The 16,025-nt window shown below is 44.1% G+C and overlaps 1 protein-coding gene across 5 annotated transcripts; it reads left to right on the forward strand.

Annotated features, from left to right (window-relative positions):
* The first annotated feature begins 8,947 nt into the window (after positions 1-8,947).
* LOC111159447 (folate receptor beta-like) lies at positions 8,948-14,409 on the forward strand. 5 transcript variants are annotated; one of them, XM_022521933.1, is made up of 5 exons: positions 8,948-8,962; positions 10,934-11,071; positions 13,342-13,530; positions 13,672-13,807; positions 13,921-14,409. In XM_022521933.1, exons 1-5 carry the CDS (start codon positions 8,948-8,950, stop codon positions 14,205-14,207), a joined length of 765 nt encoding a protein of 254 aa, XP_022377641.1. In that variant the 3' UTR covers positions 14,208-14,409. The 5 variants fall into 5 exon arrangements, with proteins under 5 accessions (XP_022377641.1, XP_022377647.1, XP_022377642.1 ...); XM_022521939.1 differs by lacking the exon at positions 8,948-8,962 and adding an exon at positions 9,191-9,296 and having other exon boundaries at positions 10,911-11,071; XM_022521934.1 differs by lacking the exon at positions 8,948-8,962 and adding an exon at positions 9,199-9,345 and having other exon boundaries at positions 10,911-11,071.
* The last annotated feature ends 1,616 nt before the right edge of the window (positions 14,410-16,025 follow it).

Genomic DNA, 16,025 nt, shown 5'->3' on the forward strand with positions numbered 1-16,025 from the left:
CTGAAGCAGACTCTGTGCTCTTGACAGAATTAGTCCATGTCCAATGTCACAACCATGAAATCAAGACCTGAGGCAAAACCAAGAATTGGCCACAAAAGCAATTGAGCCACCCAGGTGCCCCAAGAGATTGAGGAAACTTAAATGCATGTTATTAAGTGAAAAAAGCCAACATGGGAAGACTATATACTTATATGAGTCCTGGTATAGGAATTTCTGGAAAAGATAAAAACTATGGAGACATTATAAAGATAAGTGGTTCCTGGGGGCTGGGGAAAAGGAGGGATAAATATGCACGGCAGAGAGTATCTTTTTTTTTTTTTTAAGATTTTTTTAAATTTTATTTTTTAAAGATAGAGATCACAAGTAGGCAGAGAGGCAGGCAGAGAGAGAGAGAGGAGGAAGCAGGTTCCCTGGCGAGCAGAGAGCCTAATGCAGGACCCTGGGACCATGACCCGAGTCAAAGGCAGAGGCTTTAACCCACTGAGCCACCCAGATGCCCCTAAAGATTTTAATTTTTTTAAAAATAATTTCTATGCTCAACATGGGTCTCAAACTTAAAACCGTGAGGTCAAGAGTCCCAAGCTCTACTGACTGAGTCAACCAGGTACCCCAGAGCAGGGGGTATTTTTAGGGTAATGAAAATACTCTATGTGACAATAACATGTGTCATACATTTGTCCAAACCCAAAGAATGTGCAACAAAGAGTGAGCTGTAATGTAAACTATGGACTTCAGGTGATTAAGATGTGTCAGCTTAGGTTTATCAATTGTAACAAATGTACTACTCTGGTTTGGGGTGTTATAATGGAGGAAGCCATGCATGTTTGGGGGCAGGGGGTACATGGGAAATCCCTATACCTTCCCCCCAACTTTTTGGGAACTATAAGCGGCTTTTTAAAGAAAAAAATAAAGTCTGAATTTGAACATTTTTTTACTAGAGGTGCTCAGCAGCAGATCTGAAGTGACAGAAGAAAGAATCTACAAACTTGAAAGTAGAAATTGTCCATTCTTAAGAACAAACAATAAAGGGGCATCTGGCTGGCTCAGGTAGTGGAACATGAGACTTTCAATCTCAGGGTTGTGAGTTTGAGACCCACACTGGGTACAGAGATTACTTAAGAAAACAGAATCTTGGGGCGCCTGGGTGGCTCAGTGGGTTGAAGCCTCTGCCTTAGGCTGGGTCATGATCCCAGGGTCCTGGGATCGAGCCCCGCATCGGCCTTTTTGCTCAGCAGGGAGCCTGCTTCCCTCTCTCTCTCTGCCTGCCTCTCTGCCTGCTTGTGATCTATGTCTGTCAAATAAATAAATAAAATCTTTAAAAAGAAAGAAAGAAAGAAAGAAAACAGAATCTTAAAAAAAAAAAAAAAAAAAGAACAAAGAACAAACTTAAGGAAGAAAAATGAAGGGAAACACAGGGACCTGTAGGAATACCTTTAAGCATATGAAAATATTAACAATGAGCATCCTAGAAGGAGCAGAGAGAGGATAAAAGCATAAATAATATTTGGATAAATTGAGGCCAAAAACTTGATTTCAAGGACAAATTTCATACAAAAAATTAATCTACACATCTAAGTTTCAGTGACCTCCAAGTAAGAGAAACTCAAAAGAATTCACACTTAGGATGCCTTTGTAGTTCAGTTGTTTAAGCATCTGCCTTTGGCTCAGGTCCTGGGACTGAGTCCCACATCAGGTCCTCCCTCAGCAGGGAGTCTCCTTCTCCCTCTCCCTCTGCTGCTTCCCCTGCTTGTGCTCTCTCTCTCACTCCCATTCTCTCAAATGAATAATGAATAAATAAAATCTTTTTAAAAATTCACACTTAAACACATTAGAGTCAACTATTGAAATATGAACAGAAAATCTTGAAAGCAGTAATAGAAAAATGACTCATCATTTACAAAGGATCCTCAGTAAGATAAATTGTTAATGTCTCATTAGAAAAACTATGAAGTCCAGGGATGCCTGGGTGGCTCAGTTGGTTGGGCGTCTGCCTTCAGCTTGGGTCATGATCAAGTCCCAATGTAGGGCTACTTGCTTGGTGAGGAGCCTGCTTCTCCCGTTGCCTGCTGCTCCCCCCCCCCCCCTGTCTGCTGCTCCCCCTGCTTGTGCTCTCTCTCTGACAAATGGATAGATAAAATCTTTAAAGGAAGGAAGGAAGGAAGGAAGAAGGAAGGAAGGAAGGATGGCTACGAAGTCCAAAAGGAATTCGGATGACATATTCTAAGTAATGAAAGGAAAAGACTGTCAACCCAGAATTTTGTAACCAAAAATCTATTCTTCAAATTGAAGGAGAAATTAAGACATATACCCAAATAAAGCAAAGCTGAGAGAATCTGTCACTAGCAAACTTTTCCTAAAAGAAATACTAAAGGTTGTCCTTCAGGTCGAAATGAAAAGAACATCAGGCAGTAACTTGAATCCACATGAAGAAATAAAGAGCACCAGTAAAAGTTACTACATACAGAAATATAAAATATGGTATAAATGTTTTTATGTTGTAATTCTTTTCTTATCCTATTTAATGGGAAAAGACAGCTTCATGAAATAATAACTATAAAATAGTATTGATATGTTTATAATGTATAAAGATGAAATTTGTATAACAATAATACAAAGTACAAAGGAGTAGGGGAAGGAATGAAGCTATATTGGAGTAAGGTTTGAACACTATTGAAACTCAGTATTAATCTGAACTAAATTATTATAAATTATGATTTAATTATAACGCCAGAGCAACTATTTTTTTTTAAGATTTTATTTGTGTATTTGACAGGCAGAGATCACAAGTAGGTAGAGAGGCAGGTAGAGAGGGGGGGGGGAAGCAGGCTCCCCACTGAGTAGAGAGCACGATGCAGGGCTCAATCCCAGGACCCCAAGATGATGACCAGAGATCACAAGTAGGTAGAGAGGCAGGTGGGGGGTGGGGGGAAGCAGGCTCCCTGCTGAGCAGAAAGCCTGATGCAGGACTCAATCCCAGGACCCTAAAATCATGACCTGAGCCGAAGGCAGAGGCTTAACCCATTGAGCCACCCAGGTGCCCCATGCCAGAGCAACTATTCAGAAAAAATTATAAAAATATAGTAAAGGAAACAACAAAGGAATTAAAATGGTACACTTGAAAATATCTACTAAACACAAAAGAAGAAAGTGACGGAGAAATAGAGGAACTAAAAAACAAAAAATACATATATAGGGGCAGCTGGGTGGCTCAGTCAGTAGAGCATGTGACTCTTGATCTAGGGGTTGTAAGTTCAAGTCTAACGTTGGGTATAGATTACTTAAAAATAAAATCTTTAAAAAAATATATAAAACAAAATTGCAGCTGTAAAACTTACATCATTAGTAATTACATTATATATAAATGGACTGAATTCCCCAATAAAATACAGAGACTGGCAGATAAAAAATCACTGCCCAACTATACACTCTCTACATGACTCAAAAAGGATAGAAAAATATATATCATGCAAAAAATGAGTAAAGGATAGCTGGAGTGACTATAATGATATCAGATGGGGTGTCTGGGTGCCTCAGTTGTTTAAGCGACTGCCTTCAGCTCAGGTCATAATCCTGGAGTCCCAGAATCGAGTCCCCCTGTGGGCTCCCTGCTCTCTCTCCCTCTCTCAAATAAATAATCTTAAACAAAAGTTTATAATGTTCTCAGGCAAAGAGAATTTAAGACAAAAATTGTTAAGAGGCAAAAATAGGCATTTTGTAATTATAAAAGGTTAATCCATCAGGAACGCATAACAATTATAAACATAAATGTACCTAATAACATAATCCCAAAATACATGAAGTAAAAACTAACAGAGTAGGATAGATAAATACATAGTTCAAAAATAGTAGTTGAGAGGGCTATGTGGCTGGCTCAGTCAGTAGAGCATACAACTCTCGATCTTGCAAAGGATCATGAGTTTGAGCCCCATGGACAGAGAGATTACTTAAAAAAACAAACAAACCAGCAGTTAGAAATTTCAATAAACCCTACCAATCATGAATAGAATAACTAGGCAGAAGATCAACAGGGAAGTGGACTTGGACAACACTAGCAACCCCGTTAGATCTAGCAGAGATCTATAGAACATGCCAGCAAACAACAGAGAATATACATTCTTCTTTTTCTTTTTTTTAAAGATTTTTTTAAAAAATTATTTACTTGTTAGAGAGAGAGTGAGCACAGGCAGACAGAGTGGTAGGCAGAGGCAGAGGGAGAAGCAGGCTCCCTGCCGAGCAAGGAGCCCGATGTGGGACTTGATCCCAGGACGCTGGGATCATGACCTGAGCCAAAAGAAGCCGCTTAACCAACTGAGCCACCCAGGCATCCCAAGAATATACATTCTTCTTAAGTGCATATGGGATATCCAATGTTAGGCCATAAAAAAGGCACCAATACATTTAAAAGAACTGAAATACAAAGTATATTTTCTGACCACAAGGGAATGAAATTAAAAATTAATAAAAGAAAGTATTAGAAAGTTCACAAATAATGTATAAATTAAACACACTCCTAAATAATGAATGAAATATTAGAAAATTAGAAGAGATATTAGAAACTATGATGAATGAAGTGAAAATCAAAATAGTAAAATTTATGGATGCAACTAAGCACTGTTTTGAAGGAAATTTAGAGCTATCAAGGGCTGTATCAAAAAGGAAGAAAGATTTTAAATGAATAACCTACCTACTTCCTTAAAAAACAAAAAAGAGCAAAATAAAACCAAAATGAACAAAAGGGAGTTAATAATTAAGAGGAAAACAAAATAAATGGAATAGAGGAGGGGTACCTGGGTGGCTCAGTTGGTTGAGCGTCTACCTTCGACTCAGATCATGATCCAAGGGTCCTAGAATCAAGCCCCAGGTCAGGCTCCCTGCTCAGCGGGAAGCCTGCTTCTCCCTCTCCCCCTGCTTCTGTTCCCTCGGTCACTCTCTTTCTGTCAGATAAATAAAAATCTTTTTAAAAATTTTAAAAAATGGAATAGAGGATAGAAAAACAATAGAGAAAATCCATGAAACCAAAAGTCAGTTCTTTTTTTTTTTTTTTAAAGATTTTATTTATTTATTTGACAGACAGAGATTACAAGTAGGCAGAGAGGCAGGCAGAGAGAGAGAGAGGAAGCAGGCTCCCTGCTGAGCAGAGAGCCCGACGTGGGGCTTGATCCCAGGACTCTGAGATCATGACCTGAGCCGAAGGCAGAGGCTTTAACCCACTGAGCCACCCAGGTGCCCCCCAAAAGTCAGTGCTTTGGCTTTATTTATTTATTTAAAAGTAGGCTCTACACCCAACATGGGGTTTGAACTCACGATCCCAAGATCAAGAGTCGCATGCTCCACTGACTGAGCCAGCCAGGCACCCCCCAAAGTTAGTTCTTTGAGAAGATCAACAAAACTGATAAACTATTATCTAGATTGATCAAGAAAAAAAGAGAGAAGAATCAAATTACTAATATCAGCAATGAAAGAGGAGACAACACTATTGCCCTTACATAAATAAAAGGCATTGTAAGAGAATAACCTGAACAATTGCATACCAATAAATTAGATGTCATAAATGAAATGGCCAAATTCCTTGAAAGACACAAACTGCCAAAGATGACTTAAGAAGAAGTAAAAAATCTATACCTGTAACAAGCAAAAAGATTGAATTCATAATCTTGAAACTTCCCACAAACAAAAGTTCAAGCTCCCACTACCTCAGTGGTGCATTCTACCAACCGTTTAAAGAATAATTAATACCATTTTGTCACAAACTCTCTCAAAAAAAAGAGGAAACACTTTCAACTCATTTTATGAGATCAATATTCCTCTGATACAAAATACATACAAAGACATCACAGGAAAACTACAGACCAATATCCCTTATGGATAAAGAAGTAAATCTTCTCAACAAAATATTAGCAAACTGAATCCAGCCACATATAAAAAGGATTATACATCATGACCAAGTGGGATTAATCCCAGAATGTAAGTTGGTTTAACATCCAAATATCAATTGATTTGAAATATCATATTACTAAAATAGAGGACAAAACCCACATGATTGCCTCAGCTGAAACATCATTTGACAAAATCAAAAATCCTTTTATAATTTAAAACAAAACCAAACCGAACATGGAACAAGCTAGGAATAGAAGTGAATTGCCACAACCTGATAAAGGTATGAAAAGCTCACAGATAACATCATAGTCAATGCCAAAAGTCTTTTCCATTAATGCCAATAATAAGCAAGTATGTCCATGCTTATCATTGTCTATTCAACTTTGTACAAAAGTTGTAGCTAGGGCGCGCCTGGCTGAGTCAGTCAGTGGAGCTAGCAACTCTTGATCTCAGGGTGTTGAGTTCAAACCCCACTTTGGGTGCAGAGATTACTTTAAAAAAAAGTTGTAGCTAAGACTATTAGTCCATAAAAAATGGGCCTCCTGGGTGGCTCAGTAGGTTGGGCCTCTGCCTTCCACTGGGGTCATGATCTCAGGGTCCTGGGACTGAGCCCCACATCGGGCTCTCTGCTCAGAGCGGAGCCTGCTTCCGCCCTGCCCCCCCGCCTGCCTCTCTGCCTACTTGTGATCTCTGTCAAATAAATAAATAAAATCTTTTTTAAAAAATCAGTTGTTTTTCTATATACTAGCAGTGAACAATAGAAAAACGAATTTAAGAATATAACTATTCACAATAGCATAAAATAGAATAAAAGACATAGAAGTGAATTTAACAAAATAAAAGACTTGTCTATTGAAAACTATAGAACATTGTTGAAAGAACTTTTTTTTAAAGATTTTATTTATTTATTTGACAGAGAGAGAAACACAGCGAGAGAGGGAACACAAGCAGGGGGAGAGGCAGGCAGAGGGAGAAGCAGGCTTCCCACTGAGCAGGGAGCCTCACGTGGTCCTCGAACCCAGGACCCTAGGATCATGACCTGAGCCGAAGGCAGATGTTTAATGACGAGCCACCCAGGCGCCCCTGTTGAAAGGAATTTAAGACCTAAATAAATGGAAAGATATCCCATGTTCATCATCAGGAGACTTAATACTGTTAAGAGGTTATTACTCCCAAAACTGATCTACAGATTCAACTCAATTCTTATCTAAATCCCTACTGGCTTTTTTGGAGAAATTGACAATCTGATCCTAAAATCCATATGGACACGCAAGAGACCTATAACAGCCAAAACAATCGTGAAAAAAAAATTAGAAGACTCACACTTTTTGGTTTCAAAACATATTACAAAGTGACAATGATCAAGACAGTGTGATAGTAGCATAAAGGTAGATATGTGGGTCAATGAAATAGAACTGAGAGTTCAGATTTTTGACAAATTGAATTGTGCCAAGACAATTCAATGGGGGAAAGAATAGTCTTTACAATATACAGTGTTGGCATACAACAGGATATTCACATGCAAAAAAATAAAGTTGGACCCTTGTTTTATACCTTATATAAAAATTAACTCACAATGGATTAAAGACCTAAATGTAGGAGCTGAAACTATAGAATTTCTTTAAAAAACAGGGGAAGAGTTTCATGGCATTGTATGAGGCAATGATTTCTTGGATATGACAGCCAAACCAAGGCAACAAAAGGAAAAAATTTGATAAACTGGACTGCATCAAAATGGAAACTGGGCACCCAAGGACAGTTAAGAGAGTGAAAAGGCAGCTTACAGAATGGGAGAAAAGATTTGCAACTTATACATCTGATAAGGGGTTAATCCAGAAAATAGAACTAGAGAGCTTCCACAACAATAGAAAGATGTGTAATACAAAAAATGGGCAAACAACTTGGGTAGACGTTTCTCCCAAGAAGGTGTACAAATGATCAAAGCCTACGAACAGATACTCAACATCACTCATCATCAGGGAAATGCAAATCAAAACCACAATGAGATATCACCTCACACCCACTAGGATGGCTTTTATTAAGACACAAAAAGTCAACAGGAAATAACAAGTGTTGGTGGGGATGTGGAGAAATCGGAACCCTTGTACACTATTGGTGGGAATGTAAAACTGTACAATTGTTACGGCAAATTTTATGGCAGTTTCTCAACAATGGAATTACCATGTGATCCCACTATCCCACATCTGAATATATACTCAAAAGAATTAAAAGCAGGGTCCTCGAAAGATAATTGTACACCAGCCATCACAAAGCCTTCTTCACAATAGCCAAGAGGTGGAAGCAACCCAGAATTGATCAGTGGGTGAATGGATAAACAAAATGTAGCAGATACATACAAGGAAGTATTATTCAGTTATTAAGAAGAAATGAAATTCTGACACAGGGATGAACCTTGAGGACATTACGCAAAGTGAAATAAGCCAGTGACAAGAAGACAAATACTGTGTGATTCCCACTTACATGAAATAGCCAGTGTAGTCCATTCATAGAGACAGAAAGTTGAATGATGGTTGCCAGGGACTGGGGAGAGGAGGAAATGGGGTGTTGTTGCTTAATGACAATGAGGTTTCAGTTTTACAAGATGCAAAGGGGTTCTGGAGATCGGTTGTACAACATAAATACCCTTAACATTACTGAATCATACCCTTAAAAAGAATTAAGATGGTGAGTTTTATATAACATATGTTTTTCCACAATTTTTTAAAAGGCTATAAAAATGCTTAATTATGTTTACAGAAATGCTAGGTGGTGAGCTATTATATTACATCATTTATCAGATCTGAGACAATTTTTCTCTGTTAAACTGGATTTTGGTACTTCAACCTCTAACCCTGTTTATCTCGTTACTCAAAAATTAACCTAATAGCTATCATTTAAGCCTACTCGTGTTGTGCCAGGCTTTTTCGTATGTAATTCTCAACAATCCTCTGGTGAGCAAATTAAGGCTCCAAAAGTCTCACTGATATTTCCCAAGGTTGTATGAGGGACGGAGCTGTCCCTGGAACCCATGGCCTAACCCTAAAGCCTGGGTTCTTCCCTACTGTGCCTCATGCCCCTCAAGCTAGTTTCATCCTAACAACTATTTGGGGGTACCTCAAAAATTCAGATCCCACTTAGAGATGAGCTTCTCTAAGTTTTGATGAATGTTGAGTGTGTGAATCCTATAACGAATAAATTAACAAAGAGATGAATGAAAACTGGAGTGAATACACTGACTGGCTGATGGAGCCTTGCATGGGTGGGGCCTGGAAGAGAGGGAAGGAAGGAAGATTTGAAAGCGGAAAGAGGAAGTACATTCCGTGGTGCATCAGAGCTCTTACAGTCAGTGTATCCTGGCTGAGGTCAGAGACCACTGGGGAAAGTCCAGGGACCTGGAGCCATCACCAGCCTGAAAAGAGGTCAGTCAAGACACAGCTGTGTGGGCTCCCAGCAGCAAAGGAGGCTCAGGCAAGATGCCCTAAGGAGGAAAGGGAGACAAGGACACTGGGCGGTGGGGGGGTGGGGTGAGAGGGTGGGGGCGGTGTAGTGTCTGAGTGGCTTGGTGGGTTAAGCATCTGCATTTGGCTCAGGTCATGATTCCAGGGTGAAGAGATGGAGTTCTGTGTTGTTTCATTTCCCTGCTCAGCCAGGAGCCTGCTTCTCTCCCTCCCTCTGCCTCCCACATATTGCCCTCCCCACCCCGCCCTGCCCGCTCATGCTCTTTTGCAGTGTTCTCTCTCTCCTGAATAAATAAAATCTTAAAAAGACAGAAAGAAAGATCCCTTGGGCTCCTGTGGGGAAAGTGCCTTTAGGGGAAGAAATGGGAGGAGGGAAGACCTGACCCCAAGCCAAGGGAAGTGAATTCCAGAAATGTTTTTGGAAGGACGCTTGGCCAGGGCTTTGTGTGGATGTGGGATGGTGAGAGAGAGGAAGCAGTCTCTGTTGTCAACCCAAAGGAACAGATCTTTAACAGATGGGAGTGGGGGTGGTGAGGGTCAGTCAGGAAAAGAGAAGTGGGCGGCACTTGTGCTGGGTGACTTCCAGGACTCTAAGCACTTGTCTAGTTGGCTGCTCCAACATGGGGTACTTTTATTTTAATCAATTAACTAATTAATTCATTAATTAATTTTGGGGTGAGGGGGGAGAGAGAGAGACACGGGAGATGGGGTGTGTGGAAGAGCAAAGGGAGAGGGTGAGAATTTGAAGCAGGCTCCATGAGATCATGACCTAAGCTGAAATCAAGAGTTAGAAGCTTAACCAACTGAGTTACCTAGGTGCCCCCATGGAGTATTTTATATTGTCCCTCAGGTCCACGGATCTCTGCACTTGTTTTCTGAGGGGTAAGGTAGGAATCTGGTGCATTAGCCTAGAGATTGCCGAGGAGACCAGTGTTATTATGGAGTGGAAGAAGGAAATGGCTTTCAAAGAACAGGGAAAGAAAAAGTATGAGGAAGTAAAAATTAGAAACCCCCAATCTTTCCATATCTGTGTTATTTGACCAAATAGCACCCCATGTGCTACCATCCGTGACTTCAGTGCTGATTGGGAGGACTCAGCAGAGCTGGGGCACTGCCTTCCCCAGGCTAGTGGATTTCTGAGCTGGCGTGGGGACCCAGGTGATCCAGGGTATGATGGAGAGCACGCGCTTGCTGGACATGGCATGAGGGCATTCTGTGTCCCTGGCCCTTTTCAGGGGAGCAGGGCATGGGTCTGAACTATTTAATTACTTTTCCTAAGTAAAGTTGAGAGAAGAGTGGGCACAAAGACATCGCCTCCAACTGAGGAAGACTCTCCCAGGGCTGATCCACTAATCCCAGATCCTCATCGAGCCCCAATCCTGGGATGAGGGAGCCCCTTTGCCAACCTTCTCTACTTCAGCTTCAGGGAGCCTCAGGACCCCAGCCTGAAGGAAGAGGGTCTGACCCCATCCTTCACTGTGGAGATAGGGAGACTGACATGGGGGCCACAGAGGACCTTACACGAGGGTCTCTCCCCTCGGGCGTGGGCCTCCCCAACCAAAGCTGTGTCTGCAGGGACAGAAAGACATGGTCTGGAGACTGATTCACTTCTGCTGCTGTTAGCCTGGACAGCGTCCATGTGCAGTGCCCGGGCCAGGATGGACCTGCTCAACGTCTGCATGGACGCCAAGCACCACAAGGCAAAGCCAGGCCCTGAGGACAAGCTGCATGGCCAGGTGAGGAGGGAGTGTGGCTCCAGTTGGGGAGGGGACTGGTTCTAACAGGGAAGACTAAGTCAGGGGGTGAGGAGAAAGGTCAACTGGCATATGCCCCCGCAACTTGGGTTATTGCTGTCTGGAAAGATGATGGTAAGGTGATGGTAAGATGTTAGGGGTGGCCTCCTCGGAGAATACCATGTCAGCAAGATACGATATAATCATTTGTCGAGCACTTACCCGGTGTTGTGTTGACTGCCCATGATTTCATACCCTCAGTGGTCCTTTGATGTAGGAGATAATGTTCTCCCCCACATAACATAAATGAGGAAAATGAGGAACCAGAGAAGCACAAGGACACACAGAGCACTCAGACATAAGCAGCCCTTGTGGTGGTGTAGGGACAGGTTTGGAGTGTGAGGGATTTTAGCGAGGATGGTTCTTCCTACTTTCCCTATATGCCAGTCCACGGAGTGTCAAGGGTGGAGAAGATGGTCTCTTCTGGCTGTGATACAGGCAACTGGTGCTGTACGTTCACTCATTCTGTAAAAATGAATGCCGTTCAGTTGTAACTCTATTGAAACTCCATGTCTCCTTTTTATGATAAAAACTCTTTATTTTTTAAATGATTTTATTTATTTATTTACCAGAGAGAGTAAGAGAGAGCACAAGCAGGGGGAGCGGCATGCACAGGGAGAAGCAGGTCCCCTCACCGCTTAGCAGGGACCCCATGCGGGACTTGATCCTGAGACCCTGGGATCATGACTTGAGCAAAGGCAGACACTTAACCAACTAAGCCACTCTGGCACCCCAATAAATACTCTTTAGACTATTTTTCTATCCTGGAATAAAATTCAAAGCCAATAGAACCTATCTGCACATTTAAGTTAAAAAAATATCAACATGACTCTCTATCTGTACTACAAAGGAAAAGCACAGGGGCACCTGGGTGGCTCACTGGGTTAAAGCCTCTGCCTTTGGCTCAGGTCATGATTCCAGTGTCCTGGAATCGAGCCCCTCATCAGGCTCTCTGTTCAGCAGGGAGCCTGCTTCCCTTCCTCTCTCTCTGACTACCTCTCTGCCGACTTGTGATCTCTGTCTGTGAAATAAATAAATAAAATCTTAAAAAAACAAAAACAAAAACAAAGGAGAAGCACAAAGAAAGTAACTTATAATAAAATAAAGTATATTTCAGTATGTCAATTCCTGGGCATGACTCCATCAGAAAATCACTGTCAAACAGCATATTTGCTTCTCATCACCAAATCACTATGAATGGGGCAGCTACAGATGAAGATCGATACAGGTGCCTTCTGCTGGCAACTTAAATGCTAGGGTACTCTAAGCTGTGTTGACATTGATGACATAATTTTCTAAGACAGTGAATAACTCTGGTAAAACAAAACACAGAGCATGGCCCTCCTTTTCACAATATTTGCAGTCCTGAAAAAGCTGGTCTATATTAAAAACTTGCTCGGATATGGTGGGTCCATATGTAAGATGGAGTTTGGTTTAGATTTAGGAAATCATAGAGAGGTCTTTCATTGACTTTTTCAGCAAATATTTTTTATGGGGCTGCCACATTTCTGGCACCGGCCTCACTGCTGGGGACAGAGACCTTAACACTTGCTGAGAAGAAAGTTACTCAACACAAATTACTACATAGGTCGTGTCCTTCTTCCTTTGCTCAAAATGTCACCCTCCAAAAAAAAAAAAAGTCATTCTCCGGTGAGACTTACACACAATCACCTTATTTAAAATTTCAAGTTATCCCATACCCCACTTTCCCAATCCCTGCTGTAATCTTCTCCATATAATTGATCAGATCCTGACGCCATATTTTTTCTCTTTTAGTTTCTTATTGTCTGTCCCCACTGATCAAGATGTAAGTTCCATGAACATATATTTCTGTCTGTTTTGTTCTCTATCATATTCTCAGCATCTAGAATAGTGACTGGAATAGAAATAGGTACTCAGTAATTATTTTTTAACGAATCTGTCAAAGAACTTTCTATGAAGTGTGAAGGGCTGCATCAATGATGGCTATTGTCCCCCAACATGGGGTTTCTCTCCGGCTCCCATGACCCCTGATCAGCCCTATTGTGACTGAATCTCCCCCAGGATGAGAGTTCCGGAGGTCAAGGACAAAAGGGTCCTCACAGTAAACTTTTCTAAGACAACCCATCTGAGGCAGGAGAGCAAGAACCAAATGCGGAGAGGCTGGAGGTGGCAGAAGGTTGTGTGTGTATGGGGGGGCGGGTGGGCACTTAGTCGGTGTCTTCCCCACACAGTGCACTCCCTGGAAGGAGAAGGCCTGCTGCTCAGTCAGCACCAGCCAGGAGCTGCACAAGGACACCTCCCTCCTGTACAACTTCACCTGGGAGCACTGTGGCAAGATGGAGCCCGCCTGCAAGCGTCACTTTATCCAGGACAACTGTCTCTATGAGTGCTCCCCCAACCTAGGGCCCTGGATCCAGGAGGTATGGGACCCTGCCTCTCCCCATCCCACCCCTGCAGCTGCCATCCAGCTCCATCAGGATTGTGGCAGGTGATGTCCCATCCCATCTGCATGTCCCATCCGCTGAGCACTGAGTGAGCCCTCCCTCCTCACCTCCCACCAGGTGAACCAGAGCTGGCGCAAGGAGCGCTTCCTGCACGTGCCCCTGTGCAAAGAGGACTGCCAGCAATGGTGGGAGGACTGTCGCACCTCCTACACCTGCAAGAACAACTGGCAACGGGGCTGGGACTGGACCTCAGGTGTGTGGGGTGGCGGGTGGGGACGGAGGTGGGGTTTGAGGATCTGGGGTGGCCAGAAACCAGCTTCAGGCCCAGGGGTTGAATGTCTGCGTCCACCCTCTCTCCGCCTACAGGAATTAACAAGTGTCCAGCCGGGACCACCTGCCGCACCTTTGAGACCTACTTTCCCACGCCCGCAGCCCTGTGTGAGGGCCTCTGGAGTCACTCCTACCAGGCCAGCAACTACAGCCGAGGGAGTGGCCGCTGCATCCAGATGTGGTTCAACCCGGCCCAGGGCAACCCCAATGAGGAGGTGGCGAGGTTCTATGCCATGGCCCTGAATGCTGGGGCCCTGCCCCGAGGGGTGGAGCCTCTCCTGCTCAGCCTGGCCCTGATGCTGCAGCTCGGGCTCCTGGGCTGAGTCTAGCCCTACCCAGACATCATGTCTGCATGTCCTGAGTTTCGATGACCAAGGTGGGCTCACAAAAGGAGGAACCCTAAGTGTGCTTCCATCCATTATCTATCCTTCAGTCATCCCATTCCTGCTCCATGGTGGGCCTTGGGGTTTGTCTGGCAGTCAGCTCAAATAAAAAGACTGACACATCCGTGTCAGATGAATTATTTTTGTTCGAGTGGGTAGATGACAGATTCCACAGTTTCTGGATTCCTTCAGATCAGAGAAATGAGACTTGGGTGTGAATCCCAGCTCTGCTACTGACTATGCCAAAGTGAAGCAGTTGCCTGTCTAGGCTAACGCTTAGTTTCCTCCTCAATAAAATGGGGATATCCGACCTTTCCCTCTGAGTTGTGAAACACAAAGAAGCTGTTGCCTGGAGAGCACGTGACAGCATGTGAGCGCAGTGTCTCACTTCAGTAGCCCTCAGGGACTCCGTTGTAGCCACAAACAAGAGCCGGGTCCAGGACTTTGTTACTTATATTGGTCCCCAAATAGCCCCCCTTTTTCCCAGGCCCTGTCTGCCTGGCTCTGTGCTCAGCTCTGCAATGGGAAAGCTGGGGATGGGAGTCCAGGCTCTGGATTCCCAGTGGGGGTGAAAAAAGTTCACCCATGATGTGGACTGAAGGGACAGAGTTGAGGCTTGGACCCTCAGAGGAGGAAGACAGAAGACGGTCTGGGAGGTTCCTGGAAGAGGAAATGCTCAAGAGCCTTCAATTGGTTTAGCTTGGATGGAAAAAGGTTGGAAACTCTCAGGGGCATCCTAGGGGCAGGAGCCTGGCCTCTCTTCTGGCAACTTTGTCCCCTCCAGGGATTGCCAGATATGCCTATCCTGTCTTTGCCCAGCTCCCAGGAACTGGGCCTGAGTTGATCTCTAGGTCTCCCTCTTGCCCTTTTCGCCTGGGGAAGTTTTGTCTCTACACTCCACTCACAGTTATCCTCAGAGAGGCACAGGGCAGTGTCTGAGAACACCAGGCAGCCCTAGAACCCTGGAGTGAAGACTCCTAATCCAGGCCCTCCCCTGCCCGTCGCAGGAAGGTGCGCCTTTCATGGCATTCACCTTCCCCCATATCTAGAGCTGAGTGACGGGGAAGTCGGGCCGTTTGTGCAGGATGGTTTACGGAGTTCCTGGAGGGGTCTGGAGACACTGGGATGTACGGGGCTGTCTGTTAGGTACTATATTTACCTAGTCTGGAAGGCCCCCACAGACCCCATTCTGTGTCCCAGGCTTTGTCCCAGCTGGGTCAAGCCAACGCATATTTGAAATAGAGGAAGGAGCTTGTCGGGACTGACCGAGATACAGGTTCACTCGAGCAAAGTGAAAGTTCTCTCCCAGGTTAAAGGGGATCTGCTGACGGCGGCGGGGGAGCTGGGCGCGGCGGGAGCCGGGCTGGAAGCCTGCGCCTTTAAGGAGCCAAGGCGCGGAGGGGCGGGGCAGGAAGCGGACTCCCGGGAGACGCTGCCACCGGCTAGGTCTTTTTTGGGGGGAAGGGGAGGGCCAGACCTCTGTGGGTCCGCCCCCTTTCCGGCGACCGGGTACCCCTCCCACCCTGGGCGCCCGGGGGCGTCCGAGCGTACAGGCTCTGGGGAGCTCCCGGGTCGGCGTCCCGCCCACAAAGGCTCAAGTTTGTCGTCTTGGAGGGAGTAGCTTGGGCGGGGGCGGGTGCTAATAATACCCGTTCGTTCTGGCGCCGCGCTTTACAGTTTACACAGCTGTCACCTTCGATACTCCTTAATTAATAATAAAAATAGCCGCTGTTCTGGAGGTTTACTGGATGCCAGGCC

Source organism: Enhydra lutris, unplaced genomic scaffold (assembly GCF_002288905.1).
Source record: "Enhydra lutris kenyoni isolate GAN:26980312 unplaced genomic scaffold, ASM228890v2 scaffoldscaffold68, whole genome shotgun sequence".
In the NCBI taxonomy this organism is placed as follows: domain Eukaryota; kingdom Metazoa; phylum Chordata; class Mammalia; order Carnivora; family Mustelidae; genus Enhydra; species Enhydra lutris.

What these genes read in the sequence shown, in the direction of transcription:
- LOC111159447 (XM_022521933.1), top strand. An exon ending in AGGACAAGCTGCATGGCCAG is followed by an intron (nt 11,072 to 13,341) that starts GTGAGGAGGGAG and finishes TTCCCCACACAG; the next exon opens with TGCACTCCCTGGAAGGAGAA. An exon ending in GGGCTGGGACTGGACCTCAG is followed by an intron (nt 13,808 to 13,920) that starts GTGTGTGGGGTG and finishes CTCCGCCTACAG; the next exon opens with GAATTAACAAGTGTCCAGCC.